The 16,427-nt window shown below is 42.1% G+C and overlaps 3 protein-coding genes across 6 annotated transcripts in view; 2 read left to right on the top strand and 1 right to left on the bottom strand.

The window, feature by feature from the left end:
* itpkcb (inositol-trisphosphate 3-kinase Cb) overlaps positions 1–9,457 on the top strand; it is a 16,866-nt gene extending 7,409 nt beyond the window's left edge. The window contains exons 3-8 of the mRNA XM_041940590.1: positions 4,928–5,027; positions 5,132–5,345; positions 5,734–5,938; positions 6,556–6,657; positions 7,119–7,190; positions 7,338–9,457. Of these exons, the coding sequence (XP_041796524.1) occupies positions 4,928–5,027; positions 5,132–5,345; positions 5,734–5,938; positions 6,556–6,657; positions 7,119–7,190; positions 7,338–7,547 (903 nt within the window). The 3' untranslated portion in view covers positions 7,548–9,457. The remainder of the gene's footprint in view (positions 1–4,927; positions 5,028–5,131; positions 5,346–5,733; positions 5,939–6,555; positions 6,658–7,118; positions 7,191–7,337) is intronic.
* Positions 9,411–14,010, bottom strand: c7h19orf54 (chromosome 7 C19orf54 homolog). 3 transcript variants are annotated; one of them, XM_041940593.1, is made up of 7 exons: positions 13,945–14,010; positions 13,209–13,405; positions 12,899–12,967; positions 12,547–12,671; positions 11,775–11,904; positions 11,592–11,662; positions 9,411–10,523 (listed from the first exon to the last, which is right to left on the bottom strand). In XM_041940593.1, the coding sequence occupies exons 2-7, from the start codon at positions 13,376–13,378 to the stop codon at positions 10,186–10,188; spliced, it is 903 nt and encodes a 300-aa protein (XP_041796527.1). In that variant the 5' UTR covers positions 13,379–13,405; positions 13,945–14,010; the 3' UTR covers positions 9,411–10,185. The 3 variants fall into 3 exon arrangements, with proteins under 3 accessions (XP_041796527.1, XP_041796526.1, XP_041796525.1); XM_041940592.1 differs by having other exon boundaries at positions 13,696–13,983; XM_041940591.1 differs by having other exon boundaries at positions 9,412–10,523; positions 13,539–13,983.
* snrpa (small nuclear ribonucleoprotein polypeptide A) lies at positions 13,877–16,427 on the top strand. 2 transcript variants are annotated; one of them, XM_041940598.1, is made up of 7 exons: positions 13,877–14,121; positions 14,434–14,515; positions 14,621–14,793; positions 14,949–15,125; positions 15,446–15,610; positions 15,693–15,781; positions 15,864–16,427. In XM_041940598.1, exons 2-7 carry the CDS (start codon positions 14,443–14,445, stop codon positions 16,021–16,023), a joined length of 837 nt encoding a protein of 278 aa, XP_041796532.1. In that variant the 5' UTR covers positions 13,877–14,121; positions 14,434–14,442; the 3' UTR covers positions 16,024–16,427. The 2 variants fall into 2 exon arrangements, with proteins under 2 accessions (XP_041796532.1, XP_041796531.1); XM_041940597.1 differs by having other exon boundaries at positions 14,076–14,204.

The raw sequence follows: 16,427 nt of genomic DNA, 5'->3' as shown, positions 1-16,427 counted from the left end.
GAAGGAGAGAGGGTCACTGTGAGAAACAAGTGTGCGCTCATAACAGGGGAGGATTATTTACCGGGCAGCACAAGCCTCAGCACTTCCAGACTAACTGAAGCTAAATAATTGGAATAAGACAGAGCATAAGCCTGGAGCCAGCAGTGGACTCTGTTAAAGACAGTCACCCATGGTTGTGAAGGATCTCAGGCCGACGGGGAGGCGCACATCCCTGGTAGTACTTGCCCGTGGAGACCCTGTGCTGATGGTGCGGAGTATTTTGTGGTGGCTGCGTTCCCATTTCATCTCTGGGGCTGTGTGTGCTTGTGTCAGCGCCTGCCTCCTCCTTCACTACTGCTCTGTCTGCCAGGTAAGAAATGGAAAGTGGCAACTATATCCAGAGCGGCGATACAGATTACAATTCAGCCCCCGTCTGTCGGATGTATTTGCTAACGTCATGCTTCTTCAGAAAGACAATACCAGTGCTGATTATATCAAATGTGACACGTTTGGGTATTCAAATGTTATGTGATTGATATCCCAGCCTCTTGTTGCTTGTCAGTATGTGACGGTTTGTTTGGCGCACAGTATGCAGTCAGTCCTGTGTAGCCGTGACGATCTCTCTATCTGGGTTAAGCAGCCAGTAAGCCAACCAGCAGGATCATCAAGCTTCAGGCTGTAATACTTAATGCAGTCACTTTATTTCTTAGACTTTTCCTTTTACCTTGCTGGCTCAGAAGAAAGAAAACAGTTTCCACTGTGTTTAACTGTCAAGTTACTGGGTAAAATTTTTGAAAAGTGACATTCAAGTAATGACTGTTATTGAAAACTAGCATAGAAGAGTAATTATAGCTGTATTTCGGGCTAATAACTGAGAAAATAAGTAAATCAAAAGCATTCTTTCAGTTATGAAACTTTTTTTTTTTCTCCCAGAGCACATTGCTTTGATCTTAGGGTTTTAGACAGGAAGTGCACAAATAATATACTGTAATGGCTAAACAGCTAAAATTGGTAGTGAATATGTAGTAAAAGAAATACTGTAATGTATGGAGGTGTAATGGTTGTAATAAATAGATGTAAAGGCAGATGTAAACAGGTAGTAATAAGTAAATAATAGTATAAAGGTAAAGAGATCTTACAGCCAGTGGGATGAAGCAGTCCCAGAGCCTGGTGGTGTGTCACTGGATGCTGTGGTCTTGATGATGGGTGTAGTAAATAGGGCTTATGTGTGTGTTGGTGTTGGTGAAGGTGAAGAGTTGAAGGGAAGGACTGTGAAGACCTCATTGTTGTGGTCAGTGTGACTTCTGTGAATCACAGAGGTGTGTGTGTGTGTGTGCTTCATCACAAGCACCAGAGACATTCCCAGCATTCTCACCCCAAAATCTCAGAAAGGAGGCCCTACCAATATCAGGAGGAACAGGAGTGAAGGAGAAACTGGTGAATGCTGTTGGGAGGATGAAATTATGTTTGATTGACAGAAAGTGTTCAGAGACGGTGCTTTCATTTGATTTAAAGTGGAGGGAAAGAATAAAAATAACTGGAGAAAGGAAGGTTGACAGCACATTTGTCAGCATTCTCGTCATCTTTGGGGAATGAGGAGGAAGCTTAGAAAACAAAGAAGGAGGACATGATCTCTGTTATATACAGTATTTCTGAGTTATATAAAGGAGAAAGCGGAGATGGTGAAGGTTGGACTGTGAGAGGTGAAATGTGACCTCGGTGTTTAAAAAGCTCGAGTGTGTGGGTTGAAGAGAGAGGATGAGGCGGCAACACACGAACAGTTTGTTCAGTTTGAAAGGAAACAACAGTCCAGTCTTTTTTTTTTTCTTGTTGTTGTGTAAGTTGTCCTGATTTTCCGCATTTATCACTTTTTTAAAAAAGCCTCTGTTTTCAGCAGAATGTTAGCAGCATTAGCGCCGGCTGTGATGGGTAATTTTAGTCAGACGTACTTGACCCCACAGAGGAAACACATTAAGCTGTCAGCTTGAAGCAATTAGAGATAGAGCCTAATGGCATGTGGACATGAGAAGTGAAAGAAGAGAGGCTGGATGTGGGTGTCTGCTCCACCTTCCTCTCCTGTCAGCCCCCCTGGACTTTCATCTGTTACTGAGGCCTCTGTCAGATGAGGACAAATGAAGCAAAATAAAAAGAAGGTGAGGTTATTGTAGTTAAACACAGTTGGTGTTTTGTCCACAAACTGGTGTTATTAAAGGAGATCATCAGTGGACCACAGTGTTGACGGTTTCCTAAAACGAGTCTTTGCCTATTTACAGTAACTATAGTACGTTGGTCCGACAGGCAGGAAACATCAGTCTTTGATCTTAATATGATGGTGATGGATATTTGCATATAATCAAACACCCAAAGAAAGACAGATATGCACCTCAAATTCAAATAGACGGATCAAGGCTAAAAATGTTTGTGTATTTCAGAGCAGAATCCTGCTTAAACGTACCTTAAATCTCAAGTATGATCCTGTTACTTTAACAGAACTGATGAATAAACTAAAGAATTCCTAAAGTAAACATGTCTACATTTCAAGTTTGTACTTTGCCTCCTCTATTCAGGGGTGAGGAGAGTCTTCATGCTGTCTTTCAGACTCCTGTGTTATGAACGTTACACAACAGGTTCATAATTATCCCTTGCAGCAGCACTTTGGAGGCAAACTGCTGGCAACAGTTTTACTGTATTTACCGGGTAGAGTGTCTGACAGTGGATTGCTTTTTGTTTTTTTGCTGTAAACAGGAAAAAGAGAAAAGATGCTAGAAACGCAAGGAAATGTTGACTTTTTATATCTGAAGAGTATTTTAAGGCTCTCAAGAGTTTAAAGTGAAAAATCAGAAAAGGCACATGGTAGATTGTGGAAGATGAAAAAGAAAAGAAAAAAGATATCCAGAAATAGTGCTGGCTACCATGGAAAACCGAATTTGATCCAGGGCCGTCACACAAAATGTGTGAAATGCGTTAACGTCCCAAGTTTCCTGCGTGCTCATGCATGGGTCACAAGTACAGAATGAGTGAGAGTAGTGTTGCAAAATGTAGCTTCCATGTTGCAAATTTGGTGAAACGTAGCTGGTGTTCACATTTTTTCATCAAGTGGCAGAGGTTATGTTGGGGTTAATCTGTTGATGCAACTGAGGGCTCAGGTCACAGATGTCAAGTACTCACTCTCATTATTCTCTGCCTCTTGCGTCTCTCTGAAATCCTGACATTGAGCAGCTATCTGACGAAGCGCAGACCTGTCGTACACAGTTTCCCATCATAAGAAACCGACAGAGGGACACAGCTGTTGAATTCAATGCAAATCTTCCCTCTTTTGTTTTTTAAATCCGGAACTTGAAGACATATTTGTGACAGGTTTATATGTGTAATGATGGCGATGAAACACTGTTTACATGTTATGTTTATGCTGAGCTTGTGACGGTTTGATAGTTGTTAAATTTCCAAATATTTAGGCGCATAAAACCTACAATATTCTTCATGTTGAGTTATGATGGGTGAGTCACTCTTTATCTACAAGGCAAACTATTCAGCAATAGTTTAGGGTTCACCCAAAATGTATTTTGTGATTTTGTAAACATTATTTTGTCTGTCAAACCGTCAAAGAATAATTTTTCAGCGCGTTTGAGTTGCAAAAGAGCACTCATTAAACTCAGATATGTCATGGTTTTTTTCTTCTTCGAAGTTAAACACAGACCCATGGTTTACATTGTGTGTGTAATCCTGTATTAACACTGTTTTATTGTGACAGAGCTTGAACAAAGCAGCTGTGGAAAGAATGCATGTGCTGAGAGCAGAGACAGGCTGGCATGTCAATATGAGATAGGCCAGGCGAGGAGCAGCACACTCACTGTTAGTTATAAAAAGATTAGTTTTATTATTATAGCCTCCTGTTCCAGCATTTTATGACTCAGTTTTTTTTGCCTCTGCCATGTCATTTTCCTCATTCTTTTTTTTCAATAATGATTGTTTCTGTGTCAAATGTTTATTTGCTTAAGGTACACATGAAAAAAAATCATGGTTGGAATGATTGGAAAGACTGCAAACTGTGAAACCCAAGAGAAATATTCATTTAATCTTCCTTTCAGTAATATATTCTATAATGTAACACACACACACACACACACACACACACGTTCCCATGGCTGTTCGTTTGTTGTGATTTCCTACACATGTCCTACTCAATAGATGTTTCTCTCGGATTGCTTGCGTCAAAGCCCCTGTTGCACGCTGTCCTTGCTCTGGTGTTTCCCAATGCAGATAACCATTACGGACACACACACACACACACACACACACACACACACACACACACACACACACACACACACACACACACACACACACACACACACACAGTCGTCTTTCCATCACTTTTGGGGACATCACGTGGACTGACATTAATTTCCTGAAGATTTACTCTAACCATACCCTTGACCTTCACCCAAGTGCTCACCCTAAAATTTAATGATTTACATTATGGGGACTTTCTGTCCCCCTAAGGAAGACGGGTCCCCACAAAGTGACTGTGTAAACAGATTTCTGTCCCCGCAGTGTGTGTAATACGCGTCCACCCACACATGCACACACACTTACATAGACAGCTGCAGACAGTAAGGTTCTGTTTTACGACACCACAGTGGTGGCTTTGGTAAATGTTTTATGAATGGGCTTTGTGTCACGTACGTTGTGCACCTGACCTTGGCTTTATGGGAGTATCTGTCCAATGTCTACTGACGTGAGTGTGTGTCAGTATGTGCACACTACAGGGTGTGTTTTCATTTAATGAATAATCATTCTGTTGGCTGGTATTTAGCTCAGTGCTTTGTTTTAGCAGAGAAGAAACTCTCAGGCTGATTAATCAGAGCTTCAGATTTGTCATTTGTGTGATGACCCACGCCTTTATGGAACAAAAGGATGACGTTCTTTGCTGTTTTTCTTTTCCCAGAATAAGTCCTGGCAGAAACTGAAGACCATGGTTCACTGGTCCCCCTTCGTCGTGTCCTTCAAGAAGCGTTACCCGTGGGTGCAGCTCGCAGGCCATGCAGGTATGCATGAATACACAGTTTACATAACCGTGCACAACATCTCCACATGTGCATCACTGGACCTTCACTCTTTAATCTTCCGTCTGTGTCTCTCCGTCTCCAAGGTAACTTCCAGGCCGGGGAGTACGGGCGCTTGCTGAAGCGATACTGTGAGTGCGAGCAGCAGTGCCTACAGAAGCTGATGAAGGACACTCTGCGCCCCTATGTGCCTGGTTACTATGGTGTGGTACAGAGAGACGAGCAGGACTATAACCTGATGGATGACCTGCTTGCTGACTTCGACTCGCCCTCCATCATGGACTGTAAGATGGGCAGTAGGTAAGACTCAGTGCAGGATGAAGAAACAGAAAACAGACCATTTTCACAGCAGAAGCCATTTTATCAGAGCTTATCTTGTGCTGCGAGATATTTGAACCTTGAAAATGAACTTTTGTACACTTATAAGCCTCAACACAGTTTACTCCCACCAGTATTCCTCCTCTCTAACACATTTATGTAACAATAGTGGCTGTATTTGTAGTCAGTGAAGTACAACACAGGATTAAAATAAGAAGGCAGTAAGACTAAAAGAAGAAAATTGCAATAAGGACATAAAAGTAATACTCCGATTAAACTAGTGAAAAGGAGGAAAGGGAGGAAAACAAAATATTAAAATATACAAAAAATACCTCAAGAAGAAAATAAATATTAAGCCTTTATTTTTCAGGACATACTTGGAGGAGGAGCTGATAAAAGCCAGAGAGCGCCCACGCTTGCGGAAGGACATGTATGAGAAGATGGTGGCGGTGGACCCCGGGGCCCCCACTGAACAGGAGAGGGCCCAGCAAGGGGTCCTCAAACCCAGATACATGCAGTGGAGGGAGACGCTCAGCTCCACCGCCACCCTGGGCTTCCGCATCGAAGGCATTAAGGTCAGAGATCATTCTGAACATCAGTGCTATGAGAATGCCCAGCTGTAGCAGTCAGTGCTAGTGAGGAAACACATAGTGTCTACAAGAAGTAAATCAGTATGAGTAAATATTTATCAGTTCACTGGATAGACCAAACACACTGGAGTGGAAACAGAGAAAGGAGGTCTGTGGAGGTTTTTGGCTGGATGTGCAGCCATAAAGGGATCTGTTTGTTCTTTCCAATTTAAATCCAGGCCTGGTTATCACATTGTACCAATAACTGTAGATTTGCATGTTACTCAGACAATAAAAATATCTGATGACACACTGTGAACTTATAAAGCACCCGGCTGCTGCTTTATTTTCCAGTGGAACAATTCGAAGCAGTCAAGCTGTGGCAGTAAAAATTCTGTTTATATAAGTTTAGATTTGTTCCTTTACCCATTGCATCCTGAGCAAAACACAAATTCCAAACATGTCCTTGTACAGATAGTAATGCACTGAATACTCAGCAGCAGCATCTGGATGAATCAGGAAGCTTTAAATGAACAACTAAACTGAATTATTGTCCTCCTGCAGATCAAAAAAAAAATCAAACAAGAGAAGAACAATGTATGTTATTTTTCCTTTTTCTACAGAAAGCTGATGGAACTTGTAACACCAACTTTAAGAAGACAAAGTACAGGGAGCAGGTGATGCAGGCCCTGGAGGACTTTGTAGGTGGCAACACTCAGATTCTGGTACGTTACTCATTCACTGCTATATTATATATATTCCGATGGTTGCTTAGCAACTGGTCCTGGCCAAGAAATACATCAAATACCACTCTGTTCCCCTGTGACAGCAAATAGTTGTTTTGGCTTGTCAGTTTTTTGTATGTGTTAAAAATATTTATATATATGTAATGTGGTCATTAGTAAGCTGTAGAGATGGGCGTTTTCAGCAAAGCCAGCAGTTTCCCCTGTTTTTAGTGTTTATATTAAAGCTGGTTGCTGACAGTAGCTTTTTATTTACTGTATGAGATCAAGTCAAGTCATGTTTTTCATCCACCTGTAGTGTATTGAACAGCACATGCATCAAGGGAAAATGTAAGGCTTTAGGCTCACAGGAAATAAGTGCAAAAAATACACTTCTTATATTTTCAACTTCCTGTCTTTTTGCAAAAGCATTTTTTTAACATCTATTTTTCTCTTCTTCTTAGAAACTGTACCTGCAGCGATTGGAGGAACTTCGATCAGTCCTTGAGCAGTCACAGTTCTTCAGGTCACACGAGGTGAGACTCACTGACTTGCAATCAGTTTTCATGATTTCTAAACAAACCTGTTGGCCCAGTTGGAAGATTTGTGATATCACTCCGTCATTAGATTCTGTGTTGATTCGCTCACACACCTTACCCGTCTCACCGGTTTCCTTGTCGCAGGTCGTCGGCAGCTCCCTGCTGTTTGTGCATGATGCTTCGGGGAAGGCCAGAGTGTGGATGATCGACTTTGGGAAGACGGTTCCTCTGCCGGGCCCTCGGACCCTGGACCACAGGACTCCGTGGGTGGAGGGCAATAGGGAGGACGGCTACCTGTGGGGACTGGACAACCTCATAGACATCCTCAGCAGTATGCTCCCACAGACACCTTGAGAGGGAGACTCAGAAGACTGCAGCGAAACACTGGCCCATGTCCAGATGGTGGAAAACAAAACAAGATTGGGAGAAAACAAACACTGAGACAGGCTGAGGAAGGATCAGAAGAGTGCCCCCAGTTTGATGACTTTTTCAAGACGCACGCCGTCATCCAAGTGTCTTTATCCAATTCTACCTGTGTAGGAGAAGATGAATGAAGACAACTGCAGGATCTCAATTGCAAAGTGGAATATGCCGAAGGCTGACATCATGCATTATGCTCCATTTGTTGAACTTGGGGACAGATGACCTGCAATGAGTGGAGGGAAAATTTAATGCAGAATTGTAACTTTTGTTACATGGACTGTGACTTATTTACTGAGAATACAGTCCTCTGAATTTATGAACCTCTGTCAGTCACTTTTTCCTGCAAAGACATTTAATGTTGCTCATCTCCCTCCTCAACGTCTTCCTCTGTTGGTCAGAGGTGCACATTCAGTAGTACTCTCATGACCATGAACTTGATTCAGCGGTATGAAATCTTTCTACAGGGCCTTTGAGGAGCATTGGGTTATGGGAGTTTTAGTTTTGTCATGGACCATTTTTGATGTTTAAGTATACAGCAACACTAAAACACTGGTCAGACCACGTGTTAACTAACTCAGCGTGTAAATACAACTTTATTTAAGTTTTTTTTTGGCCTTGGTATAACCTCCTTATCACGTTTGTACAATTGTGTGCCTCGCGTTTTTAAAGACAGAGCTGTTTGATCATTCCAGTGCAGTGGACTCCTGCTATTTTTCTTCCAAAGAGTTCACCTAAGTGTAAACTGATTTACATCTAATCCCAAAGTTTAACCTCTAGTAGAAAGTGTTTTCTAAATTTGGATTTTTGTATGATAATGCAGTGACGTTCTTTTGTTTTTCTTTAACTGTAAAGTAAGCAGCTTGGCAGCCATGTTTGTCTAGAATTTGTTGCACTATGGATCCTCACAAAGCCATTGAACAAATCAAGCGGTGCCTCTGTGTGTCTTAAGGTGGGAAGCAGCAGTCAAGTACTGGGTTTACAGATGCAGACGTTTAGGAGTTTAACATGAATTGAATTGGTTGTTAGTACCACTTCTCTTTGGTCAGTGCTTTGGATTTGCAGGGAGTTTTACAGTGAAGCAGTAGCGTGATGGGTGAAATGAAACTGGATTTGCCTGATTAAACGTTTGTGAGGTTTCTCTTGTGTATCAAGTCACACGCAATCTTGAAACTGGAAATTTTGAATGTGTGTTACGATTCAAAGGATGACACATAATCAAATACAAGAATATCGCTTTTAAACACAAGGATGTTGCTGTAAACCTCATTCGGCTACACTAAAGAGGTTTGTGGGTTTGATGTTGTGTCTGGTGGATGGAGAGTTTACAAAGAAACAACATTGTTATTATATCTTAGCTGTTAAGTCAGTGTCATTCCTTGACTGGAATGCAGCACTTCGGTGAACATAACAGCCTCGAGTCTTCCAGTTGTCCTCTGACAGTGTCAGGCAGCACTGTTTGGGTGTGTGTGAGTGGACGGTTCACTCAGCACACAAATGTTTTGTACAAGTGTTGCAGATAGCTGACGTCATGAAATTGGAACTCAATTCAGGCATTCAGTTTTTCCATTTCTGAAAAGTAAACCTACTGGAAGCGAGCGATAGTACAGTGTTTACAAAGTATTGTATTTCTTTGCCCACAAATCCTCTATATTTATAAAATGGCAAACTATCAGGTTTTCAAACTGGGTGCTGCTTTATAAGTAAGAAAACTGGATTCATAACCACATTTTGTATTTTTAAAGGCAGTGTATTTTAGAATCGCAAAACAGACAGACTGGTGAAAATTATTATTAATTCCCTGCTTTGTCCAGGTCATGGATTGCAATAAACTGGAAATAAGAGATTTCAGAGTTTGTTTTTTGTTCTCCCAACTCAGATCATTCGCTGATATCAATGTTTACACATTTCTGTTACTGACTATCCCATAACAGGCAGGCAGTGAATCAAGAATTTAAACAATTTATTGTATAAATATATTCCATTCAGTCAGTCAGATGTATTAAGCACCAAGCGTGATGATTCATCACAGTGTGAACCTGCAAGACATAAATATAATTCTGCATAAAAACTGCATTCAGGATCCAGGGGTGTGAGACAGTGTGCTGTGATAATAGTGTATTTTCCTGAGTCTTATCCACATTTACACAGGTACACGAGTTTCAGCCTTTCATCCACACAAACACAGTTTTAGGTCAACCCGCTTCCATGGAGAACATATTCAGAAACTGTTTGGCCTTGGCCAAGGTAAGATGGGACCTCTAGCTGCAGGTAGCCTACAGGTAATAGCTTTTTCCCCCAAGACTTGTGACTGGCCACCATGGCTTTAGGGTTAGGGTTATATCGCCACCTGTTGGTTTAGCATGCTCTTGACGGCTCTTCAACTGTGCTTTCATATGGATGAAGAATTTTTTTTTCAAACAGTGCTTACATGGACAGCATTTTTTCTGAGAATGAAGGAGGAAAAACCATGTTTTAAAAAAATACCCATGTACATGTGGCATGTGGACTACAGGTCAGATGCTGCAACCTGGATCGCCTGTTCTTCACACAGCTGGGGCCTGCATCACACTCATTTCTGCTTCTGTGTCCTTGTGTGGAGCAACACCGCCTGTCCAGCCAGGCCGGCTTCCACTCCTCCTTGAGGAACCACGTACTGGTTCCCGTCATTAGCTCTCTGAGGGTCCATCGTCCTCAGCTGCAGGTTGCTGTGAGCTACGCTGTCCAAACTCCACAGCTGGTAGCGCAGGCTTTTACCCTGCTTAGCCAGGATGTAAACCTCTTTGACTGCTGTGCTACCGTCAGGACAAGGACAGCTGCTGTCAGTGGCGAGGGAGAGCCAGGGCAGAGTGGGATCAGGTTGGGTTTGCTCTTTGCTCAGGCTGCCCTGCTCCAAACCGAGGAGAACACCTGGAACGAAACAGATATGATTAGGTTTTCACACCAGTTAGACCAGGCTCATTTCAGTAATTTACCATTTTCAGTCAATTCTGTTTCATAAAGCTGCTTTAAATAAGTCAGTCGAATAGTCTCTTTTGCTTAGGAAGGTTCCTGACTGAGTGAAACGAGCCTAAAGTATCTAAGTTGCAGCCATTATGAGAGGTGGTCAAGTCCTCTAAATGCTACAGAAAGATGCTTCAGCGCTTCCTCTCTTATCTCCTTTAGCATGGGATACAGTGGACCATCCTTTACGAGAGAAAAGGAGATAATGCTGTCCCACAATTCCAAGTGGCGGCAGCATTTAAAGTGATGCACCACTCAGCTGTTCAAGACAACAACTTCACATGACACATCCACAGCCTGTATCAGCTGTAACGACTTCAAAGCACAATCGAGTCATGTGGTGCTTCTTCACAAGCCAATAATCAGATCATAATCAGCGATATGATCTCTCTCTCTCATGAAGTCATAGTTTTTGCATGGTTTCAGGGGGTGCTGCAGCCCCCTCATTAATTCTGCTTCCCACATCCATATCTATATTCCTTTTCCAATTCCAACCTTGGAAATGAAGTCATATTTTTCAATGGGTTGTCCACCTTTTTTGGCCTGCATGAAACAACACGAGAAGAACACAGAGGGAGAAATATCCAAGATGTGTTTCTAGTAATTCATCTTCAAACCAGAATAGTTTTGCCACAGCAGACCCACGTCAATAACATGTACCATCACATAATGATGTAGCCAAGTGTAAGCGCAGTCAGATTCTCAAAGCACCGCGGTTGTCTTGTCCGAAGTCTTTATGAATTCTCCTTCACATCCACCATTCACGTCCAACACATAGGATGGAATTTTTCAAGACTATTTGACCAAATTAACAACTTTGAGGCCTCAAAGTAAGAAATGTCACTAAGTATAATTAAAGAATAATACACCCAGACCCCAGCTTCATGAGTCAGACTGATGGTTCAGTTTGTTTGTTCACTGAAGTTAAGCTTTTCACAATAAGGCCTAGTCTAGTCTAGTCTAATCTAGTCTTACCTGAAGCGGCTGCCCAGTGCGCCCTGTGGCCACTACGCTGGCATGGCTCATGGTTGAAGTCCTCATCATATCTATACATACTGTCAAGGAATTTGTACTGTAATCATAAACTTTTCTTTTATGACATAAGTTTAAAAAAAACACAGAATGAAGTCTTGTCAGTTCTGCTTGGGTCTCGGATACGGGATGAGAACCGGCTGGCTCCCCCACAGGTGTGTGATGATGGCTGCAGCATTGTTACCACTTAAACCCCCACACAGCAGCTCTGCCTCACAGCCACAAACCTCCTCTGCCAGCAGGGCCATGTTGGCAGCTGACAAAATAAAAATCTTAATGAGAACATAAAGAAACCACCATAAACTCAACACAGTGTGAAATTGAATTTTAGTAGTCTGTAAAGCATAACGAGTGAATTACGACTAAAAAGCAAGCTTTAGTTGGAAACTTGGTTATAACTTCCACATTTTTTAAACTACGTCCTGCATTTGTTTCCAGGAGTTTACTGTCATATTTGCACGTTTGGCTACAACCTGGTGACATCAAGGTATGATTTTGCCTGAAGGAGGATTCAACACTTTGCTGTGCTATCAGAAAACTTCTGCTGCCACTTAATAGAAAGGGCATCATTATCTGTATGAATATCTGGTATGACAGTGATGATGTCTTGATGGGGTGCCGAGCGAATGCAGATACACAGATCAGACTTTACAACGCTCTCGAGGAAATTCGATCACAAGAGTCGAAAACAATCCTCCGCAGCCACCACTTGAATCCAATTCTACAAATAGTATAATACTGATAACATTAGAGCAGCCTAATCTGTGTCTGCAACTGTAGAGAAGTACCAGATTTAAACAGAATGAATAGACATGCAAAAAAAATAATAATTCAATGTCAATTCAAATGTTATGAATGAAGCACAATGAAGTACGGCCCTATTACACACATACATTACCTGAAAACATTTCACCCTGTGCCGTGTATCCCCTGCTCAGCGCTGTCTGAACAACGGTTTCCATGTCAAGACTCAGCTGTGGCTGTCGAAGATGAGCAGACATCCACAAAGCCACCAGACCACACCTTAAAAGTAAACAGACAACACACTCACAGTCACACCCTGACAAACGTGTCACATTTAAGGACTTGAACATGAATGTTCTCAGGCAGGGCTAATAACACAATAGCCCCACTGTACATACAACAGTTGTGGCAACAGTTTTATTTCTTGTTATAAAAGTGCTGTCTCTGTCAATTGTAGATCAAGGTGTGATGAAGTATAAAACTGACACTGTGGCCAAATAACTTACTGTGGACCATCTTGGATGAGAGAAGGCACATATGTGTTCACCAGTACCCACTGCAGGTCCTTCCGAAAACTGAAGCACAAAAAAAAGCAAAACAAAGAAAACAATTTAACATAAATACACATTACTACTACATTACAATCCACCTTTTCCAAGGAAGACATTTCCACATGTCTTCCACAAGCAGTCAAGCATAACGATACTAGGGCTGCAATTAATGCGTCACTTTTTCCAATTACTCCATGAGCCGTTTTGGCTGATCCACAGTCAAAAACATGAACATAAAAACTCATTCACTCACTGTAAACCTCACCTGCTCTCCCTCTGACTGAGCAATAAGAGGGCCTCTGTGTGGTTACCCTCTACAGGACTCCTACTACTGGCTATTGTCTGATACAGCTTCTTCTTGGGGGCTGAGGATGAAGGATGTGGTGGACCTGGAGCAGGGGGAGGTGGAGGTGACCGGGGGGACTCCTCTGACATCTTTTCTCAACTCCTTTACGATGAATCCTGACAGAAGTAATACCTTGGTTAGTATCGTGTGCATGTTTGCAAACTAGCAAATTACAGCAGCTCTTGGCCATTTAAAACACACTCGTTAACATTGTAACGCACCAACGATCCATTTTTCACTCTTTCCTACCTGTCACAACTTAGCTTGTAAGTTAGATCTGCTGCCTAGTAGCTCGAAGTTATTTTCACTTAGTGTTGAATACTACTTGGACGGAAGTCGAAGTAAAACAATCTTGTTATTACAGCAATTGCTCTCAAAAACTACTTAACTTGTAATATTCACACACCCACTTCTCAGCAAGCACAGCTAACTAGCAGCACCGGTGTTTTAACCATATATGGCGTTATATTCTTCTTCTTCTACTGTCGCGTAAACCTCTTCTTCTTCGCCTTCGTGTTGTCGGATGACAGTAACAACAGTAAAAGGTCATACCGCCCTCCACTGCATCTCCAGACTTTAGAATCGAATTAGACTGTATTGTGTTGGATCATAGAACTAAATCTAATATTTTTATCCTTATCCTAACCAATCTTACTTCTCATACCATCCAACGAAGACAACGAGACGAGTACTATCTAATCACAGGCAGAGTAGGGCGGCGATGACTTCTCTATCCTAGAGTAAAAAACAGGAAACGGCCGCCGTGTTGTTTCTTAACGCGAGAACAGAACACGGGATTTGTGAAGGCCGGGGTTTCATTCATCACGCCGAGGTGAATATTTCCTGCACATCGAGCAGAACAGCGAAATAGTTTGTTGGTTATCAAGACCTGTTGCAAATCGTTTGTGGACCCAGGTATCATATTTGGACGGTTTGTGTTAATAAGGGGAATCGGGCGCGAGCGATAGATGGATGTAGTTGGCTAAATAATCTGAGCTAACAGATAGCTGTAGCTAGTTAGCTTCTATCTTAACGTTCACCCCACGTTATTCAGATTGAATTGTTGTTTGCTAACGTTAGCTAGTTACCCGTGCTTCTAAACTGGTTTACAATAAATATTTCAAGTCTTTTTAACTCATTGTAGAGTTAGAAGATGGCCACTCCGGAAGTACGGCTGAATCATACAATCTACATTAACAACTTGAATGAGAAAATCAAGAAAGATGGTAAGTTTCTACTTCAGTTTCTGGCTTCAGTAAACAGCTAATCGACTTACACACGGAGCCTCTCAAATTAAAACGATGTTTCCCTCGTTTTTCGTGTTTTCGCAGAGTTGAAGAAGTCGTTGTATGCCATCTTCTCACAGTTCGGACAGATTTTGGACATCTTGGTCGCACGAAACCTGAAAATGAAGGGTCAGGCCTTTGTTATCTTTAAAGAGGTTAACAGCGCGTCCAATGCCCTGAGATCCATGCAGGGGTTTCCTTTCTATGACAAACCCATGGTAGGTTCAATACAGTGAAAACCAGATCCAATCACTTAACAGAGAATTAAAGATGCCAAAAAAATTGCATTTTATATCTAAATCTAATATTTTGCAACATAAGAACTCTAATATACCTGTGGTTTTAACTTTTCTTTACTTGTCTCGACCTGCAGCGTATCCAGTATGCCAAACAGGACTCAGATATCATAGCTAAAATGAAGGGAACATATGTGGAGCGTGACCGTAAGAAGGAAAAGAAGAAGATCAAAGGACCTGACACAGCGGGTGCTAAGAAGGGTGTACAGGGAGCTGCTGCACCCATGGTCGCTGGTGTAGCTGCTGCCATGCCTGTGAGTCTGGCAATAGGTGTTTGTGTTGGTAATTAGCTGGTAGAATTAATGTTGGAAACAGAATTCGGTACTTTAACAGTTTCCAGGCAAATGTCAACTCTAATCACAAAAAGCTGTTCTATACTCACCTCTGTTGGACTCTGTACCGCCACACTGACAGATCGGACAGAGAACAGCTATTAATTCAAATTGACACCAAATTTACATGTAGCAATGTAAATGGTATCATACAGGCTCATTTGGGAGGAGGTCCTTGATGGTGCTAGAAGGGGCAAATAGAGGGAATTCACATGTTCCTGACTGTGTACTTTGGTCTTTAGGGAATGCCTCCCATGAGCCAGGCTCCCCGTATGATGCACATGCCAGGCCAGCCGCCTTATATGCCCCCTCCTGGTATGATGCCTCCACCAGGAATGGCGCCTGGTCAGATGCCCCCTGGTGCCATGCCGCCTGGCCAGATGATGCCTGGACAAATGCCCCAGCAGGTAGTGTGTGCCATGCCTTGTGACACATTTCTTTAAGAAAAAAATATTCTGTTCTGACCTCTACTGGCCTTTATACTCACAGGTTGCAGAAAATCCTCCCAATCACATCCTCTTCCTCACCAACCTGCCAGAGGAGACAAACGAACTCATGCTCTCCATGCTCTTCAACCAGTCAGTATTGACTCCTTTTGTCCTCTGCATTTTTGTATTTGTCCGTTTGTTGAATGCTGAACCTGCATCGTTCTGTGCTCAGGTTCCCCGGGTTCAAGGAGGTGCGTCTGGTTCCTGGTCGCCACGACATCGCCTTTGTGGAGTTTGACAATGAAGTGCAGGCCGGCGCTGCACGAGATGCACTACAAGGCTTTAAGATCACACAAGCAAATGCCATGAAGATCTCATTTGCTAAGAAATAACACCTCTAGACCTTTTCTTAAGCACACAGTTCTTTATAAAGATGTACGGTGGTGACCTGAACTCAGACCAATTTTTAGAAATTTACATTTTCTGATCACTGCAGCACCTGTTCTGGGATTACATGTAAGTATACATTGTTTGCATCAAGTTGCTTTGTTTTATTATGTCTTGATATGAAATGATGGTCAGGTAAATTTACTGAGGACTTTTGCTTCCTTCAAAAATATCTGCTGGTTTACCTTTTTTGGCTTTATACTCAAATCCATCAGCAACTTGATGCAACTACTGTTTGTTTCATTTATATATTTTTTAAACTGTCATAAAGCATTGCACCCAGAGTCTGGTCTACCAGATATTGTACCTGGAGCTTTTTTCTTTTTATAATTAAAACTTTTTCTTTGAA

The sequence above is a fragment of the Chelmon rostratus genome, chromosome 7, assembly GCF_017976325.1.
Source record: "Chelmon rostratus isolate fCheRos1 chromosome 7, fCheRos1.pri, whole genome shotgun sequence".
In the NCBI taxonomy this organism is placed as follows: domain Eukaryota; kingdom Metazoa; phylum Chordata; class Actinopteri; order Chaetodontiformes; family Chaetodontidae; genus Chelmon; species Chelmon rostratus.
Note: the sequence above shows the minus strand (reverse complement) of the source record. Positions and strands in the feature narration are given on the sequence as shown.